Below are 18,075 nucleotides of genomic sequence, written 5' to 3'. Positions count from 1 at the left end.
AAGCATACATCTTAGGTAGAATGGCAAAATAGCATCCATCCCTATAATGGGAGCCCTCTATTCTCAGTCTCCAGTCTGCTTTATGGGGCACAGTCTGCCTATCATACTGTATGTAACACAATCCCCTGACACACCAGGGACAGTAGAAGTGAGAAGTAAAAGAGTATGAATATGAAAGTCATTCCTTTTAGGAATAGATACCTTATACTGCGACTCACTGGACTGTCTTGCCTGTCTCTCAAAGTATTAGAAGTTCTGAATCCCCAAAACCTACCCAGGAGAAGTGTTGCCACTCCAGACCTACATGCTTCCTAACTATGCATAGGTCTGAAGGGCCGGCTTTGCCTGCCAGTTGCCCTAGAGTTTGCAGATTTTACCTGTGAATTCTGTTGACGGGACCCACCCCATATTCTGCAGGTTCCATACTGGCATGGCCAGAGGCTCAACAAGCCAAGTACTGACACCAGCTTTTGGGCGGGGAAAATGGTTTTGTTGCAGGGCGCCAAGCAAGGAGACAGGAGAACATTTCTCATATCCGCCTCCCTGAAGGGTTGGGGTTGGGTGTATTTAAGCATAAGGGGTCAGGATGTCAAGGGGTCTGTAGGGTTGAATGGAATATGCTGACTGCACATAGGGGCATGTGCATTCAGGAATCATGCTTCTTCATGGGACACATGTTCAGAAAATGGTGGCCTAAGCATGATGAACGGGAGAGATCATGGAGTGTGTCATCACAGAGGTTACTTTCATTCACTCTTGGCCCCTTCCACACAGCTGCAAGAATTCTTCCCGGTTTGCTTCCATCTTAGCTAGTCTCCTAGGTGGTTGGTCAACTTCTGCAAAACAGGTTCATAACTCAAATGAGCCAGCGTTTCTTTAGGGTAGAATGATCAAATATTTGTCGACGTGTCAGTTTCACTTTTAATTTGTCACTTTTTTTTTTTTTTTCTAGACAAGGAACCTGAATTGTGTCATGGTCCCTGGTATAGTATTCATGGATCATGAGGGCCTTCTGACTTCCAGGTGTGCTGAAGGTGGCAATAGGGAGTAGCCCTTCCTTTCTTTATACAGCTACTGATTAATGGCAAGCAAAAGTATAGTTTTCATAAATTGGGCAGCTCTCCTAAATTAGGTTTCACACTACATCATTGATGTCAGAATAACTCTACAAGTTAAGTGTTTTTCTTCCCATTTAATATTTGTAAAAAGAGAAAGAGGGAGAGAGACCTCTGTTTTTGTACAAAAACAGTAGATGGAGGGTTAAGACTTGAATTTAAGGTCTAAGTTTATCGCTAGTTGGTATTATGGATGTTAAATGGTGTTTCTCGAGTTTTCCTTCCTGAGAAGCAAATCTATTCGTCAGTTACAAAAGAGCAGTAGCTGGGGTCCATGGCCAGCCTGGCATCATTATTTTATCACAGCACCCCTGGCGACACTAGAGCTACTTTTGATAGTAAGGGGGCAGGATGGAGGTGAGATTGTGGACATGACACAAAGCTGAGAGGGATTTATGGAGACTAGTGAATGGCCCTGCCTTTCTTTCAGTAAGGGAGAGGTATTTGGTGGTATCAGTTGTGGTGGTATCATGATGTCAACCCTTCCTGGCCACTGGACCCCAAGACAGAGCAAGATTTTCAGGGACTTGTGAGGCTCTACATCAAAAGGAACACAGTGCATTGTGTCACCTGTGTCAGATGTAACAACTGTGTCAGATGGCCAGAATGGCATCTTAAGGGACTGTTGTACTTCCTCCTGACCACAAAACAGTCCTGGAATATATGATCACCACACTCACATGCAACAGCTTCAGCAAGATGGCGCAAGCCATCTCCTAGACCTGGCCGCTGTTACATTTTGTAAATCAGGCTTTCTGTTTTCATGGAATACTCTCACATGATTTCTGACCATAGCCCCAGTTGTTTTTCCTCCCAGCTTTTAGTCACAAAGTTTCAAGGCCAATCGAATTTGCTTCCCTGTCTATAGTCCAATAGCTAAACAGTCCATAAGAACCACACCCCTGAATACCATCTGCCTATTTTGCTGCTCGATTTGTGCTTAATATCTCACCGACCTCACTGCCCCAGGACACCCTACCTCATACAAATTATAGCTTCTAGCCTGTCTGAGTGAATTGGACGCTGTCACTTTTTTTTTTTTTTTGACATTTACTTTGTCACATGTTACAATATATTTATTATACATGTTGCATGGATGCTTGGCAATAAATAATGTGTATTATATAATTGTTGGGTTTGGGGCTCAGGATTTATCCATTCAGTCAAGTTTGTTCACATCTTCAAAACTTCTAAATTCTTATTAAGTTGTTGGCTGTTTGAGCAGTCAATTGCTGAGAGACGTGTTTTGTTTTTTTTTTTAACTGGATTTGCCCATACCTACTTTCAATTCTTTCAATTTTTGCTGTATGTATTTTGGGGCTATGTTACAATGAGGTTTCTGGGACAAGTTCCAATTTGGGATGGCATCCCGGGGTCATTGTTGCACTCCCTCCTGACCATAGAACACACCCTGCGGACGCAATCACTCAAGATGTCATCTCTAACACCCTGTTTCTGCATGAAACACACTCTCCATAAGATGGCCACAAGCCAACCTCTGTAGGTATCATGAACCACACCTGTCACAGAAAACACTTGTATTTTCCAGATTTTACATTTTCATAGTAGACTAACTTACATGGTTTCAGACCATAGTCCTATTTTTCATCCCAAATTTTAATGACCATTTTCGAGGTCCTTCAAGTTCGTCTTCCCATATAGTCTGACAGCCACCAAGACCATGTGATCCATATTTTAAGGAGGATCTACATGACTTTACCGCCTGCAAATAGCAGCACTCACCCTTGCCAATGACAAACATATTTGATAATGGAAGATGCCTTCCTTACATGTAAGATTCCTTCTGCCACCCTATGGCTCCCTAGCTCCAGCAATTCTAGGTTTCATTTTCTCCCCCCTCCCCACTTTATCCCTGGCATTACAGATACTTCAGCACCTTAGTCAGGACTGGTGATGCCTTTGGCTCCATCCGTGGCATGTCCACATTACCTGCCAAAGGTCAACTCAGTGGTGCGCTTCCAGAAAAGAATCATCCCAGTTGAACTTTCATCTCCAATTTTCTTGCCCCACACCAAAGGGCCTTTCTTCGATACGGTTCTGAAAGTCCATCAACTCTCCCCTTTTATGAACTGTCTTTTGTTACTGGCCCACTCCTCTTTCCCTTATTTCAATAGCCGCTACCTTGAGTCCATCTGAAACCATAGGTGTGAGTGCAAAGGCCAATGCTTATTTTGATATTTCTGCCTGGCCTGGCAATGGGAAAGACTCTGGGTGACAGTTACATCTCCTGCTGTTTGCGGGTACAGAGCATTTGGCTTTTCCAATCTTGTGAGTTCCCCGGTTTCTGGTCTCTGCAAGTATCTAAGGCTGTGAATACTTGAGCGGCGAGAAGTTAAGTTCCCCGATGTAAAAAAAAAAAAAAAAAAAAAAAAAAAAAGTAAAATAATCCTAACAAACTGTGCCTATACTATACATCATAATAACTTTTCTGTTTTATAAATAAAAGGCAATTAATCTGCCCAAAACATTAGATAAAGCAAATTACCTAAATGCTTCCTCAGGTAAAAGGCCAGTTGTGTTTCCTAAAATTCTATTCATATTCACTTGTTATGCACATATTTGGCCATCATCTTGAGTCTAACCCTCCATTTTACTGTTGTCTATTGACCTCCTGGTCAGACCTCCACATTCACAAACATTCAGCATCCATGTGTATGACCCATCTTACAGTTGAACCTCTGGGTTAAACACAGACTGCTATTCTTGCAGAATCATGTCCTCTAGTTTTAGCTGTTCCCTGAGAATGTCCCTCCATCTCCCTGTTAGAGTGGTCTGCCCTTTCCTGTGAGCTGCTATGCAGGACTTCTAAGACATTCTTCTCAAGACAAGACTTTAACACATTCCCTCTTGCTCTCAGCTGCCTTCTCATGCTTCATAGACAAAACAGGAAGCTTCTGGAAGGAACACCTCAATCTCCTGTTTTTACTACCTGTCTTCATTCAGTTTCTCTGGAGATACCTAGCTCACCCTCCAGGGAAGTCTTTTGTATAAGGCCAATTCCCCAGCACATGTAAGTCTTTCTAAACCTAAAATAATAATTTAAAAAGTCCCTGAGGTTCTTCAAAACATTAAAAATACAATTACCACATGATCCAGTAATTTCACTTCTGGGTATAAATCCAAAAGAAGTGAAAGCAGCATCCCAAAGTGACATTTTCACACCCATGCTCATAGCAACATTACTCACAATAGCCAAAAGGTGGAAGCAACCCAAATACTCATGGATGGGTGAATGGATAAACCAAATGTGGTATATACATACAATGGAATATTATTCAGTCTTAAAAACAAAGGAAATACTGTCGCATGGCAACAACATGGGCAAACCTTGAGGACTTTATACTAAGTGAAATGAGCCAGTCACAAAAAAGACAAATACTATATGATTGCACTTATATGAGGTATCTAAGGTAGTCACATTCTTAGAAACAGAAAGTAGTATAGTGCTTGCCAGGGGCTGGGGGGCAGGGGAAATGGGAAGTTGTTGCTTTAACGGGCTGTAGCATTTCCATTTTGCAAGAGGGGCTAGTTCTGTTGCACAGAAGTGTGGATATACTTAATTAACACTATTGAACTGTATACTTAGAAATGGTTAAGAGGGTAAATTTTTCTGTTGTGTGTACTTCACCACAACTTTGAAAAGTCCCTGGACCTCATGTCTCTTTCTAGCTTCAACTCTTTGGAAGAACTTTCTATGGTCATTGTCATCTCTTCTTTAACTCCCACTCCCTTCTCAACCCACTACCATCTGACTTCTGCCCTGACCATTCCACTAAAAACTGTTCCTGCTAAGGTTGTCAATGACCTCTCAATATTTGTGGGCTTAGTGTACTCAACCCAGGGTGTTGGATACTATTCATTTCTTCCTGGAAGTTCTCTCACCCATTTGCTTTTGTGAGACTCTCCTTTGGTTCTTTGCTGATGTCTCACTGACGACTCTCTCTCCCTCTCTCTCTCTTTTACTCTTTTATTTCCCCTGCCTTTTTCTTCTTCATAAATTGTTCTTTCTTTGGCCTGCCGCTCTTTGTGTCTTTACAGCTCTTCATAGTTTCCTCTGAACGGCTCAATTAAACCTAAAGAAACAGCTATATGATTTATATCTCTGATCACATCCCTCTCTAACTACTCAATTCTATCTGAATGTCCCATAGGCTCTTCAAACTCAACTCCTCAAATTAAGCTCATCATCCCTTCTCTTGTGTTTTTTAGCTCAATGCATGCATTCCCAACTCCCGTTTTGAAATCTGGGACTCACACTGGAATCCTGATTCTTCTTTATCCCCCATACCCAATTAGTCCATAAGTTCTACTGATTCTATTTCCCTTGTTAAGTCTCAGAATCCGTCTCAACTGTTATTGCCTTTGCTTAAGTGTCCATCATCCTGTGCGTTCAGTTTGTTCTTTGTGCCTGCAAAATTGCCTTCTTCAAAGTTATCTTCCACATTTTCTTTTAATGATCTTCTTAGAACTTATTTTTCCTCACGAGACTGTCTATTTAAAGATATTTATTAGCCTACCATTCCTTTTGGTTAAAGTCTGAAATCCTTAATATTCAGCATTGAAAAGCCAACTTTTCCCTTAAGATTATAAATGACTACTCTTTTACTGCAGCTTTTTTTTTTTTTTTTTTTACATTTGCGATAAAGTCCTGTTGGTTTTAGTTCTTAAGTTCCTTTTCACATGCAATTCTCTCTCCCTGTCGTGTCCTTCCTTGCCTGTTTGGCCTCCTTTGCTGGTTGCCCTTTATGATTCAGTGTATTTATCCTCTATTTCTGTTCCACATTCATAAAGGTATTTCTTGACAACTACTTTAGATTCCCTCCCACTGTATGTACTTCTTCCAAAGCAGGGACTAACTTCTTTATCCCTTCATTCTATTCCCTAGCACCATGCTTGTTTGTAATTTACTCCCAAGGTGGAGTATTGGAGGTGTGTGTGCTCTATGGGTGTATGCACCTGCTTGCACAAATGGAGAGTGTGAATCCAAATCTCTGCTGGTCACTCAGCGCGTTGGGCACGCGAAAGCTTTAACTCAGGCTTTTCGCTTGATCACCAGTGATATTAATGAGCGTTCAGCTACCTGAGACCCCCTCAAGCATCTCAGACTGTGCAACAAAGCCACACCCTTTTGAGCCCCGGCAGCACATCGGAGGCGGGGCCAGTGACTCCGCCTCCACCCTCCTCCAGGCGAGGGAGATTGCATGCAGGCACAGCCGGAAGAGAGCCAGTCTGGCCCGGCCCTCCTTTTCCAACCAACTGCAGAAAGAGCACACATATAGTCATTTCCGGGAAACGGGTGCTTGCTCTGTGTGTGCAACATGGAGGCGACTGGTGTGACTGCTGAGCCGGTGAGACGCTGCTCTGGGGTGGGTGGGGAATTCGAGCCGGGTCGAGCATTGAACATGACTCCCCTCTTATTTTTCCCTTCCCAGGCTTCCGGGGAACTGGTGTCTGTGGCACATGCTCTTTCTCTCCCAGCTGAGTCTTATGGCAACGATGTGAGTATGACTCACCCCCAGCTTCCACTCACCCAACTACCCTGGGATGTCTGCAGGGCCTAACACGAAAATTGTAACCCCCTGACCTGATATCTTCTGTGAACCCTCTCCTTGCCGGCCAGAGACCACACTTTTTTATTAATTCTAATCTTTTTGATCCACAAACACATGCCAAATGCCAATGGAAATTGTTCCCAAACTTTGCTGCAATAGTACCACCTGAGAAGCTTTTATATGTTCTGTTGTCCAGGTCGCAATATATACCAATTAAATGAAAATATTTGGGAGGGGGATAAGATTGTGGAATCACTAATTTTTAAAGTTCCTGAGTGATAATCTTATGCAGTAAAATGGCACTGACTTATGGTGTGTCTAGTTTAGATTCTTACAGAGAAAGCACATGATATTTTTGAGATACAAGACACCTGGACATGAAAATATAGTAACACTCAAATAAAAATATCATTGATGTATACTAGATTAGGATATAAGATCTAAAGGAGTTTAGCCCAAAAGAAACCCCTTAAAACTGAGACAGTAGAGGTCTTAAGACTTCACTAAGAAAGTGAATCTCTAGCTGGATCCTCAAAGTATAGATGGATAAAGTACATGGGTTGGCAGTTGGGAAAAGGACCTGGTGTAAGGTGTGGAGGCAAAAATGCAAGTGGCTTTTCTGGGTTCAGTGAAACAGATCCATCTAGCTGGAGTGGGAGATTTTAATGGAACAGGTGGTGGGTACTTGGTAAGGCTTATTTATAACCTAGCTGGCTTCACAATACTGATTCATTTTTAAGTGTTATAGGATGGGGAATTGGCTATCTGATAAGCACAAATGATATTTATAACATGCTACACTATTAAAAGTGAAGAATATTTCACTTCCATTATCTTACTTTGTACTCCCAACAACTCAGTATTGTATGTGAGTATATTATTTCAGTCAGTTTTACAGTGCTTTAACTCAGTCCTGAGAAGGCAATTTATCTACCACTATATGTAGTCTCCTATGCTTTCACTAGCTGCTGGGAAAAGAGCCAGTGGCTTTTGCTGTTGATTAGACTCTGTAGGTAGCTTCTTTTGGTAGGTAGTTTCCTTCATAAGGACAAAAGTTTTATACTGTCCAGACCCATTAGTTCAGTTTTTATCCTTTGACAGTAACACCACATTTGGTAGTGTTATTGAGCATTAACTAGACCTCTACAGACATCCTTAATTTGTTCTCTAGTAGCAGGATTTGGAGATTCTGACCTGGCATTCATTCTTCACTCCTTTGCAGCCTGATATTGAGATGGCTTGGGCCATGAAAGCAATGCAGCATGCCGAAGTCTACTACAAGGTGAGTTGTCTGTCTTCATTATTAAGCAGAATTAAACATGTAATTGTAGTGTATGGTTCTTTGCTAATGACTGTGCTCAGCAAGTTAAGCATTTGTATTTTGGAGATCATTTTTATTACTGTAAGATCTTATCCACAGAAAACAGGGGGGTGGAAGTGAATTTTGTTTTGACAATGAGGACTTGCATTTCTTTGCCCAGTTTTCTGCTGCTAACTGGCAAAAGAATTCTTAGCCCATAGTAAGCAGTTAATAAATGTTTGATGACTGAATGAACAATTCATAGAGGGCAATATTCAGGCAGTACTAGGACCAAAAAGTTTTAAATGGTGTAAAGGACTGTAGTAGATCATGGCCATTGAAAACTATGTCATGATTTCAGCTGGGACCTAGTCTGTCTGTACTTCCTAATAAAGTCTTCTGCCCTTAGAACCATAAGGATTTTCTGGGGAAGGAGGAAAGAAGTGTAGCAAATTAGAGATTAGCATCTGTATGTTGTCTTATGTCTGGCAGCTCATTTCATCAGTTGACCCACAGTTCCTGAAACTCACCAAAGTGGATGACCAAATCTATTCTGAGTTTCGAAAAAATTTTGAGAAACTCAGGATAGATGTGTTGGACCCAGAAGAGCTCAAATCAGAATCAGCTAAAGAGGTAAGATTTCTCTGTCTTAAATATTACCTATAATCTGACCAACAATTATTGCTTGTAAATACATTTTTATACATTTAAACTTTTTTCTGTCTGTTTTAAGGAAATATGTAAAGAACCAGGGCTTTTATGTAGTTATAATCAACTAATAAGTAAGTTATAAAACAAAATAAACATTTTCCTGGTTTATGAGTTTTTCATGTTCACTGGATCTCTTTTTCTTTTTTCTTTCTTTCTTTCTTTCTTTCTTTCTTTCTTTCTTTCTTTCACATTTCATCCCTTTCTACCCAGCCTTTTCAGGGGAGGAGAAACAAATTTACTTATGTTAGTAGTTTAGCCAGAAGGCTTGGATGGACGATTGGCAAATAGGGTACAGAGAGGTGTTGAATTATCTGGATTTAAGTTCACATTATTGTGGGCTATGGGTAATTGTAAAACTTAGGTTTCACATTACTTACCTGATTATCTTATACTTTTACAGTGTGCTAAAACTATTATAGTGGGGAAAATATTTCCCTGAGGGTAGGTCCTTGTCTTATGAAAAATGTAAACATTTAACTCTTAGCGGGTTGTTACTGATCTTTGGAAAATTGCCTCTAGCGAATGGACTTCTTTCTTAAAATTTAACTTTGTGACTTTGTGCCACATTCCTGCCACCTTGGTCTCATTTGTGCTTCAGTGGAGATGAATAGCTATTTTGGGCTGAGTTAACAATAACTTAAAAGCAAAACAATATGTTTAAGAAATCAAATTTTAGGGGTGCCTGGGTGGCTCAGTGGGTTAAGCATCTGTCTTCGGCACAGGTCATGATCTTACAGTTCATGAATTCGGGTTTGTGAACTTGAGCCCTGTAGCAGGCTTTGTGCTGACAGCTTGGCACCTGGAGCCTGCTTCAGATTCTGTGTCTCCCTCTCTCTCTGCCCCTCCCCCACTTGTGCTCTGTCTCTCTCAAAACATAAAATTAAAAAAAAAATTAAATCAAATTTTAATTCTGTAGTCAAGGATTTAAATATTTTTGTCAAGTTAAAATATTGTTCGTGTTGGGAAATACCAGTCTAAAGACAATAGTTAGCACAGAAACTCAATGCTAGTGAAACTAGAAATCAGCTCAGTCATAGTCTCTTTCCCTATGGCTATTTTCCTTACTGAGCAAGTGGAATCCCTTTCCCTGGCCTGACTTCACCAGCCTCCTGCATTTGTCATCTAGGGCATCTTTTTTGCCTTTATAGAAGTGGAGGCCATTTTGCTTGAAGTTTGATGGAATTGTAGAAGACTTCAACTATGGTACTTTGCTGCGACTGGATTGTTCTCAGGGCTACACTGAGGAAAACACCATCTTTGGTGAGATTCTTGCCTCTATAATTGTTTCTGTATAAAGAAAGTGAGGGATCTGGTTTTACCAAAGAATTAATGACATGAATAATTTGGGGATCATTTTATTTGTTATATATTTAAAGATCATGTTACTGTTTGTTGAGTGACTGAGATAAGATAGTTGAGTATTTTCTGCCTCATTTAACAAGATTAGAATTCCACATCTCTCAAGTTTATGACTGTTCTGGAATACTTTGAATGTTAGTTCAGCTTTTTTGGTAGATTTCCAGTAGGTTTAGAGAAGTAACTGTGACTATGACCAATAATCAATTCTATTCACCTTTCAGCCCCCAGGATACAATTTTTTGCCATTGAAATTGCTCGGAACCGGGAAGGCTATAACAAAGCAGTTTACATCAGTGTTCATGACAAAGAAGTAGAGAAAGAAGGCAACCATGGAAGAGAGAAAGCTGACAGTGGAAGAGCAGAAGAGAAAGGAGCCAAAAGAGAAGGAGAAAAAGTGAAAACCAACAAAGGAGAAGAAAAAGAGAAAGAAGCCAACAAAGAAATCAACAAGAGTAGTGAAACAGCTATGTAAGCTAGACAAGGAATAGCCCCCTAGAAGCTGTGACACAACTAAGTCTATAGATACCATGATACTGGCCGCACAGACCCCTGTGGTTAAATATATGTCATTGCGCAATTGAAAGACATGCAGAAGGACATCTTTCTAGCCTAATAATCAAGAGCTACTTTGGTTGTTCTCTTGTATGAACTGGCTTAAAGACTATAAGTGGGGTCTCAGTTGATTGTTGCTTGGTATAGTATTTCATAGTTCTCACCACTGGTCAAGTAAGAAATTTTATAAATAAATTTCTTTTGGTTCTTATGACTATATCTGTGATTGACTTTTAAAAGATATTTCAAATTATTTGACACTTCAGATTTTTTTCAAGTATATAACCTCTTTATCGTGTCATATAAAATGATTTATGCCTGTTTTTAAATGCTTATCATTGTTTCCTATAGTGAACGTTTCTCAAACCTGTTAAGTTGTATATGACTTTTTTTAAAGTTTATTTATTTTGAGAGAGAGAGAGACAGAGTGCTCACTTACATGAGTGAGGGAGGGGCAGAGAGAGAGAGAGAAAGAGAACCCCAAGCAGGCTCCACTGTCAGCGTGGAGCCTAGTATGGGGCTTAATCACATGAACATAAGATTATGACCTGAGCAGAAATCAAGAGCTAGACTCTTAACCTACTGAGCCACTCAGGTGCCCTGTATATGGTTTGGGGATTAGAAGTTCGTATATAAGAGTTGACTCTTGGTATTTAAGTATAGCTTTCTTATTTTCTTTGATATATCTCACAAAATATTTGATAAATATTCTATGGTGATAAAAGCAGGGGCCTGAGCCTAACAGACTAGTGAATGTGGCCCAGTTCACATAAGAGGACTGGACCTGCTTCAGTACCTGCTTCTCTTCTGGTACCCAAGTTGTTACCTGAAAGCTAGCTCAAAATAATAATTAATATAAAGCCTGGTAGAGTGACTTCCCTTTTATAATGCTAAGAACAATAACATACATTTATACACTATATATAAATGTAAAAATGAACATTTTTAAATATTTTGTCAGACTCAAAAAATAGACCAGTTGATTTTATATAGATTGGGAAGGGGGTTTCTTCTCATCTAATGACTTTTAAGAGTGAATGTTTCAGTTATCTTTATATATGTATAAAGTTTGTGCATGTCCCCATAGACCTACTGACCTTGATGCCAAAACTATTTAGAGGAAGCCACAATGTTTACAGTACAAACAGTAAATAAATACTTTTAAAACTAACCACAGCATGATCATTGAAGAAAGGATTTATCAGAGCAAAGAAGTGGGGAAAATGAGGCTTTTTCCCCCCAGTGGACATAGAAGAAAAATAAAAGTTAAACTTAATTGGTAAATTCTTTTCTAGGCAAGAGCTGAACTAGAGATACATACAGCTAGTAGCAACAGTCGTGCATGAAGCACATAGGTTTCTCTATGAATTCTCTTTAGCCAATTCTTAAAAATATTTAAAACATCTGTTTAGACTTCATTTTATGAGAAATATGTTTTTAAATGGGTAGGAGAGTGTTAAATACTTCATACTAGACAGACTTTTTGAAATTAAGAACTTTTTTGCTATATTGACTTTCTCTAGTTCATTCATTCTTTTTTTTAATTTTTTAAAAAATTTTTTTTAACGTTTTTATTTATTTTTGAGACAGAGACAGAGCATGAATGGGGGAGGGGCAGAGAGAGAGGGAGACACAGAATCGGAAGCAGGCTCCAGGCTCTGAGCCATCAGCCCAGAGCCCGACGCAGGGCTCGAACTCACAGACTGTGAGATTGTGACCTGAGCTGAAGTTGGACGCTTAACCGACTGAGCCACTCAGGCGCCCCTCTAGTTCATTCATTCTTAAATATCCACGAACATATGTCCACACACATTGCCTAAGGGACTGGGGAAGAATAAAGATTGTTGGCTGCCTACAATCCTGCCTATGGTGGTCTTTTCCAGGTTGCTCATCAGTCCAAGGACTAGGACATACAAACTGGGAAAAGGGAGGGGCATAAGAACACAGAAGACTTCAGCAGCACTGTAAGGTCAGGAATCCAAGGCAGCATCCAAGTTCAAAGGGGAAAGAGTGGGCAGAATTATGATGGTCCCAAGATTTCAACCCATGGCATACATGCCCTGTGTGATTCCCTTTGGTTAGTGTGGGCAAGCCTTGTAAATATGTGGGGATTTCATTACTGCATTTAATTTACCATTTAATTTCGAGTTAAAAGGGAGATTGTCCTGGGTGGGTCTGGCCTAATCAGGTGAGCCCTTAAGATAAGCAGCATCTGTTCACCTGTTGGCCTTAAGCTAAAAGCTGTGTTGTGAGACAAGGGGGCCATGTGGCAAGGGCCTGAGGGGAGCCACTTGGAGCTGAGAATGCTCCCAGGCTGATAGCAAGAAAATGGGAATTTCATTCTAGTTAGAAGAAACTGAATTCTACCAACAACCAGTGAATTTGGAAGAGGACCTTAAGTCTCAGATTGCAGTCCTGGCTGACACCAGACTGATACCCTGTGAGACCCTTAGCAGAGGACCCAGTTAAGCTGTACCCACAGGACTGTATGATCATAATGGGTGTTGTGTTAAGCTACTAGTTATGTGGTACTTCGTTACAGAGCAGTAGAAAACTGCTACAGACTCTGGTACTGGAAGTGGAGTGCTGCAGTATCAGGTACCTATAACGTGGGAATGGTTTTGTAATCAAGCAGTGGGAGAAGGCTAGAACAATTTTGAGGAGCCTGATAAAGCCTTAAAATTGCCTTAAACAGGCTGTCACTAGTAATGTGGACTTTAAGGATGCCTTGGATGAGGGCTGAAAAGGAAGTAAAGAACATGCTATTGGAAGCTAGAAGAAAGGGAATCCTATTAGTAGGTGATAGCCTTGTGATAGAGGTCAGGATGTTTGGGATTTGAGCCTTTGTTCTGAATTATTTCAAAGATGATATGAAGCCAGGCTTGACATAGTGTTTAAACATCTATGATTTATTCAGAATGTGGTACCATTCCAGTTATTTATGTCCATGACATCTTTTGGAGGCAGGGAAAGGGCACAAAGTAATTTTGGCATTTACAAAAGAGAAATCGCAGTCATTTTAAAGTTTTAGGCCACTAAATTTGTGGTAATTTGTTACAACAGCAATAGGAAATGAATAAAGAAGGCATACTGAGACCACTTCAAAAGTAGAAACATTCACTGCACTGTCATTATTTATTTCGAAACTATAGTTTAAACAAAGATGTTGTACCAGATGATTGGAGACATAGAACCGTACCGAAGGCAAGCTTCAATGATTCTAAACCATTTTGAATTTATTTTTTGAAGGAGTTCTTGTAGCTGAGTCTGTGTGCATCAAGGGCCATTAGTATAATTGGGAGTTCCCTGTATTTGTTTATAGGTAACAATACAGTGCTTAGTAATGAGTAGGTCTCATTTGAAGTTTACATATATATTAATAAAACTCAACAGTAATTTAATCAATTGTTTAGACCTTAGACAAAATATTTTTCTGTAGAGGTGTATTTTATCACTGACATTGTTTAAAATTGACACAGCATGGTCATAATTCAAGCAGACCGGGTTTTTGTTGGTTTTATTACTGTTTTTAAAATTTTCTACAGGGGGATCTTCGGGAGATGGTGGCATAGGAGGATGCTGGGCTCGCCAGCTGATCCTGCTGATCACTTAGATTCCACCTACACCTGCCTAAATAACCCAGAAAACCGCCAGAGGATTAGCAGAACTGAGTCTCTGGAGCCAAGCTCAGACGAGAGGCCCACGGAAGAGGGTAGGAAGGGCGGAGAGGCGGTGCACGCTCCACGGACTGGCGGGTGGGAGCCGGGGCGGAGGGGCAGCGTGCTGGCCAAGCAGAGCCCCCGAGTCTGGCTTGCAAAAGCGGAGGGGCCAGACGGAGTGTGTTCCGACAGCAAGAGGGACTTAGCATCTGGGAGGTCATAAGTTAACAGCTCTGCTCAGAAAGCGGGAAGGCTGGAGGACAAAGGGAGGGAGAGTTGCTGAGACCCCGGACGACAGAGCTCAGTTTGGTGAGGGACAAAGGCGCTCACCAGCGCCATCTCCCTCACCCATCCCCCAGCCAAAATGCCAAAGGGAACCAGTTCCTGCCAGGGAACTTACTCGCTCCGAGCAAACACCCAACGCTCTGCTTCTGCGGAGACACCCTTTCGGCAGTGGGTCTGACTCCCTCCCGCTGCCACAGGGCCCCTCCTGAAGTGGATCACCTAAGGAGAAGCAAGCTAAGCCTGCCCCTCCCACCCCCGTGCACCTTGCCTACCCACCCCAGCTAATACGCCAGATCCCCAGCACCACAAGCTTGGCAGTGGGCAAGTAGCCCAGACGGGCCACGCCACCCCACAGTGAATCCTGCCCCTAGGAGAGGGGAAGAGAAGGCACACACCAGTCTGACTGTGGCCCTAGCGGTGGGCTGGGGGCAGACATCAGGTCTGACTGCGGCCCCACCCACCAACTCCAGTTATACACCACAGCACAGGGGAAGTGCCCTGCAGGTCCTCACCACTCCAGGGACTATCCAAAATGACCAAACGGAACAAATCCCCTCAAAAGAATCTCCAGGAAATAACAACAGCTAATGAACTGACCAAAAAGGATTTAAATAATATAACAGAAAGTGAATTTAGAATAATAGTCATAAAATTAATCGCTGGGCTTGAAAACAGTATAGAGGACAGCAGAGAATCTCTTACTACAGAGATCAAGGGACTAAGGAACAGTCACGAGGAGCTGAAAAACGCTTTAAACGAGATGCAAAATAAAATGGAAATGACCACGGCTTGGATTGAAGAGGCAGAGGAGAGAATAGGTGAACTAGAAGATAAAATCATGGAAAAAGAGGAAGCGGAGAAAAAGAGAGATAAAAAAATCCAGGAGTATGAGGGGAAAATGAGAGAACTAAGTGATACACTAAAAAGAAATATGCATAATTGGTATCCCAGAGGAGGAAGAGAGAGGGAAAGGTGCTGAAGGTGTACTTGAACAAATCATAGCTGAGAACTTTTCTGAACTGGGGAAGGAAAAAGGTAAAAGGCACAGAGAACTCCCTTCAGACATAACTTGAATTGATCTTCTGCACGACATATCATAGTGAAACTGGCAAAATACAAGGATAAAGAGAAAATTCTGAAAGCAGCAAGGGATAAACGTGCCCTCACATATAAAGGGAGACCTATAAGACTCGTGACTGATCTCTCTTTTGAAACTTGGCAGGCCAGAAAGGATTGGCACGAGATCTTCTATGTGATGAACAGAAAAAATATGCAGCCGAGAATCCTTTATCCAACAAGTCTGTCATTTAGAATAGAAGGAGAGATAAAGGTCTTCCCAAACAAACAAAAACTGAAGGAACTTGTCACCACTAAACCAGCCCTACAAGAGATCCTAAGGGGGATCCTGTGAGACAAAGTACCAGAGACATCGCTACAAGCATAAAACATACAGACATCATATGGACTCTAAACCCGTATCTTTCTATAATAACACTGAATGTAAATGGACTAAATGCGCCAACCAAAAGACATAGGGTATCAGAATGGATAAAAAAACAAGACCAATCTGTTTGCTGTCTACAAGAGACTCATTTTAGACCTGAGGACACCTTTAGATTGAGAGTGAGGGGATGGAGAACTATTTATCATGCTACTGGAAGCCAAAAGAAAGCTGGAGTAGCCATACTTATATCAGGCAAACCAGACTTTAAAGGCTGTAACAAGTGATGAAGAAGGGCATTATATAATAATTACAGGGTCTATCCATCAGGAAGAGCTAACAGTTATATGTCTATGCGCCGAATACGGGAGCCCCCAAATATATAAAACAATTACTCATAAACAGAAGCAACCTTATTGATAAGAATGTGGTCATTGCAGGGGACTTTAACACTCCACTTACAGAAATGTATAGATCATCTAGACACACGATCAATAAAGAAACAAGGGTCCTGAATGATACATTGAATCAGATGGACTTGACAGATATGTTTAGAACTCTGCATCCCAAAGCAACAGAATATACTTTCTTCTCGAGTGCACATGGAACATTCTCCAAGATAGATCATATACTGGGTCACAAAACAGCCCTTCATAAGTATACAAGCTTTGAAATTATACCATGCATACTTTCAGACCACAATGCTATGAAGCTTGAAATCAACCACAGGAAAAAGTCTGGAAAACCTCCAAAAGCATGGAGGTTAAAGAACACCCTACTAAAGAATGAGTGGGTCAACCAGGAAATTAGAGAAGAAATCAAAACATATATGGAAACAAACGAAAATGAAAAGACAACAATCCAAACGCTTTGGGATGCAGCGAAGGCAGTCCTGAGAGGAAAATACATAGCAATCCAGGCCTATCTCAAGAAACAAGAAAAACCCCAAATACAAAATCTAACAGCACACCTAAAGGAAATAGAAGCAGAACAGCAAAGGCAGCCTAAACCCAGCAGAAGAAGAGAAATAATAAAGATCAGAGCAGAAATAAACACTATAGAATCTACAAAAACCTGTAGAGCAGATCAGCGAAACCAAGAGTTGGTTTTTCGAAAAAATAAAATTGGCAAACCTCTAGCCAGGCTTCTCAAAAAGAAAAGGGAGATGACCCAAATAGATAAAATCATGAATGAAAATGGGATTATTACAACCAATCCCTCAGAGATACAAACAACTATCAGGGAATACTATGAAAAATTATATGCCAACGAATTGGACAACCTGGAAGAAATGGACAAATTCCTAAACACCCACACTCTTCCAAAACTCAATCAGGAGGAAATAGAAAGCTTGAACAGACCCATAACCAGCGAAGAAATTGAATCAGTCATCAAAAATCTCCCAACAAATAAGAGTCCAGGACCAAATGGCTTCCCAGGGGAGTTCTACCAGACGTTTAAAGCAGAGATAATACCTATCCTTCTCAAGCTATTCCAAGAAATAGAAAGGGAAGGAAAACTTCCAGACTCATTCTATGAAGCCAGTATTCCTTTGATTCCTAAACCAGACAGAGACCCAGTAAAGAAAGAGAACTACAGGCCAATATCCCTGATGAATATGGATGCAAAAATTCTCAATAAGATACTAGCCAATCGAATTCAACAGCATATAAAAAGAATAATTCACCATGATCAAGTGGGATTCATTCCTGGAATGCAGGGCTGGTTCAACATTCGCAAATCAATCAACGTGATACATCACATTAATAAAAGAAAAGAGAAGAACCATATGATCCTGTCAATCGATGCAGAGAAGGCCTTTGAGAAAATTCAGCACCCTTTCTTAATAAAAACCCTTGAGAAAGTCGGGATAGAAGGAACATACTTAAAGATCATCAAAGCCATTTATGAAAAGCCCACAGCTAACATCATCCTCAATGGGGAAAAACTGAGAGCTTTTTCCCAGAGATCAGGAACACGACAGGGATGCCCACTCTCACAGCTGTTGTTGAACATAGTGTTGGAAGTTCTAGCATCAGCAATCAGACAACACAAGGGAATCAAAGTCATCCAAATTGGC

The 18,075-nt window shown here is 40.9% G+C and overlaps 1 protein-coding gene across 2 annotated transcripts; it reads left to right on the top strand.

Annotated features, from left to right (window-relative positions):
* Positions 1–6,352: 6,352 nt before the first annotated feature.
* On the top strand, positions 6,353–10,821 carry PBDC1 (polysaccharide biosynthesis domain containing 1). Of its 2 annotated transcripts, none has more exons than XM_081794349.1 (6): positions 6,353–6,484; positions 6,569–6,634; positions 7,911–7,970; positions 8,481–8,621; positions 9,848–9,959; positions 10,280–10,821. In XM_081794349.1, exons 1-6 carry the CDS (start codon positions 6,455–6,457, stop codon positions 10,528–10,530), a joined length of 660 nt encoding a protein of 219 aa, XP_081650475.1. In that variant the 5' UTR covers positions 6,353–6,454; the 3' UTR covers positions 10,531–10,821. The 2 variants fall into 2 exon arrangements, with proteins under 2 accessions (XP_081650475.1, XP_081650476.1); XM_081794350.1 differs by having other exon boundaries at positions 6,428–6,484; positions 7,860–7,970.
* The last annotated feature ends 7,254 nt before the right edge of the window (positions 10,822–18,075 follow it).

This window comes from Panthera onca, chromosome X, assembly GCF_046562875.1.
Source record: "Panthera onca isolate mPanOnc1 chromosome X, mPanOnc1 haplotype 2, whole genome shotgun sequence".
NCBI classification, from domain to species: Eukaryota; Metazoa; Chordata; class Mammalia; order Carnivora; family Felidae; genus Panthera; species Panthera onca.
The sequence above is the reverse complement of the archived record's forward strand: the minus strand, read 5'-3'. Positions and strand labels throughout refer to the sequence as shown.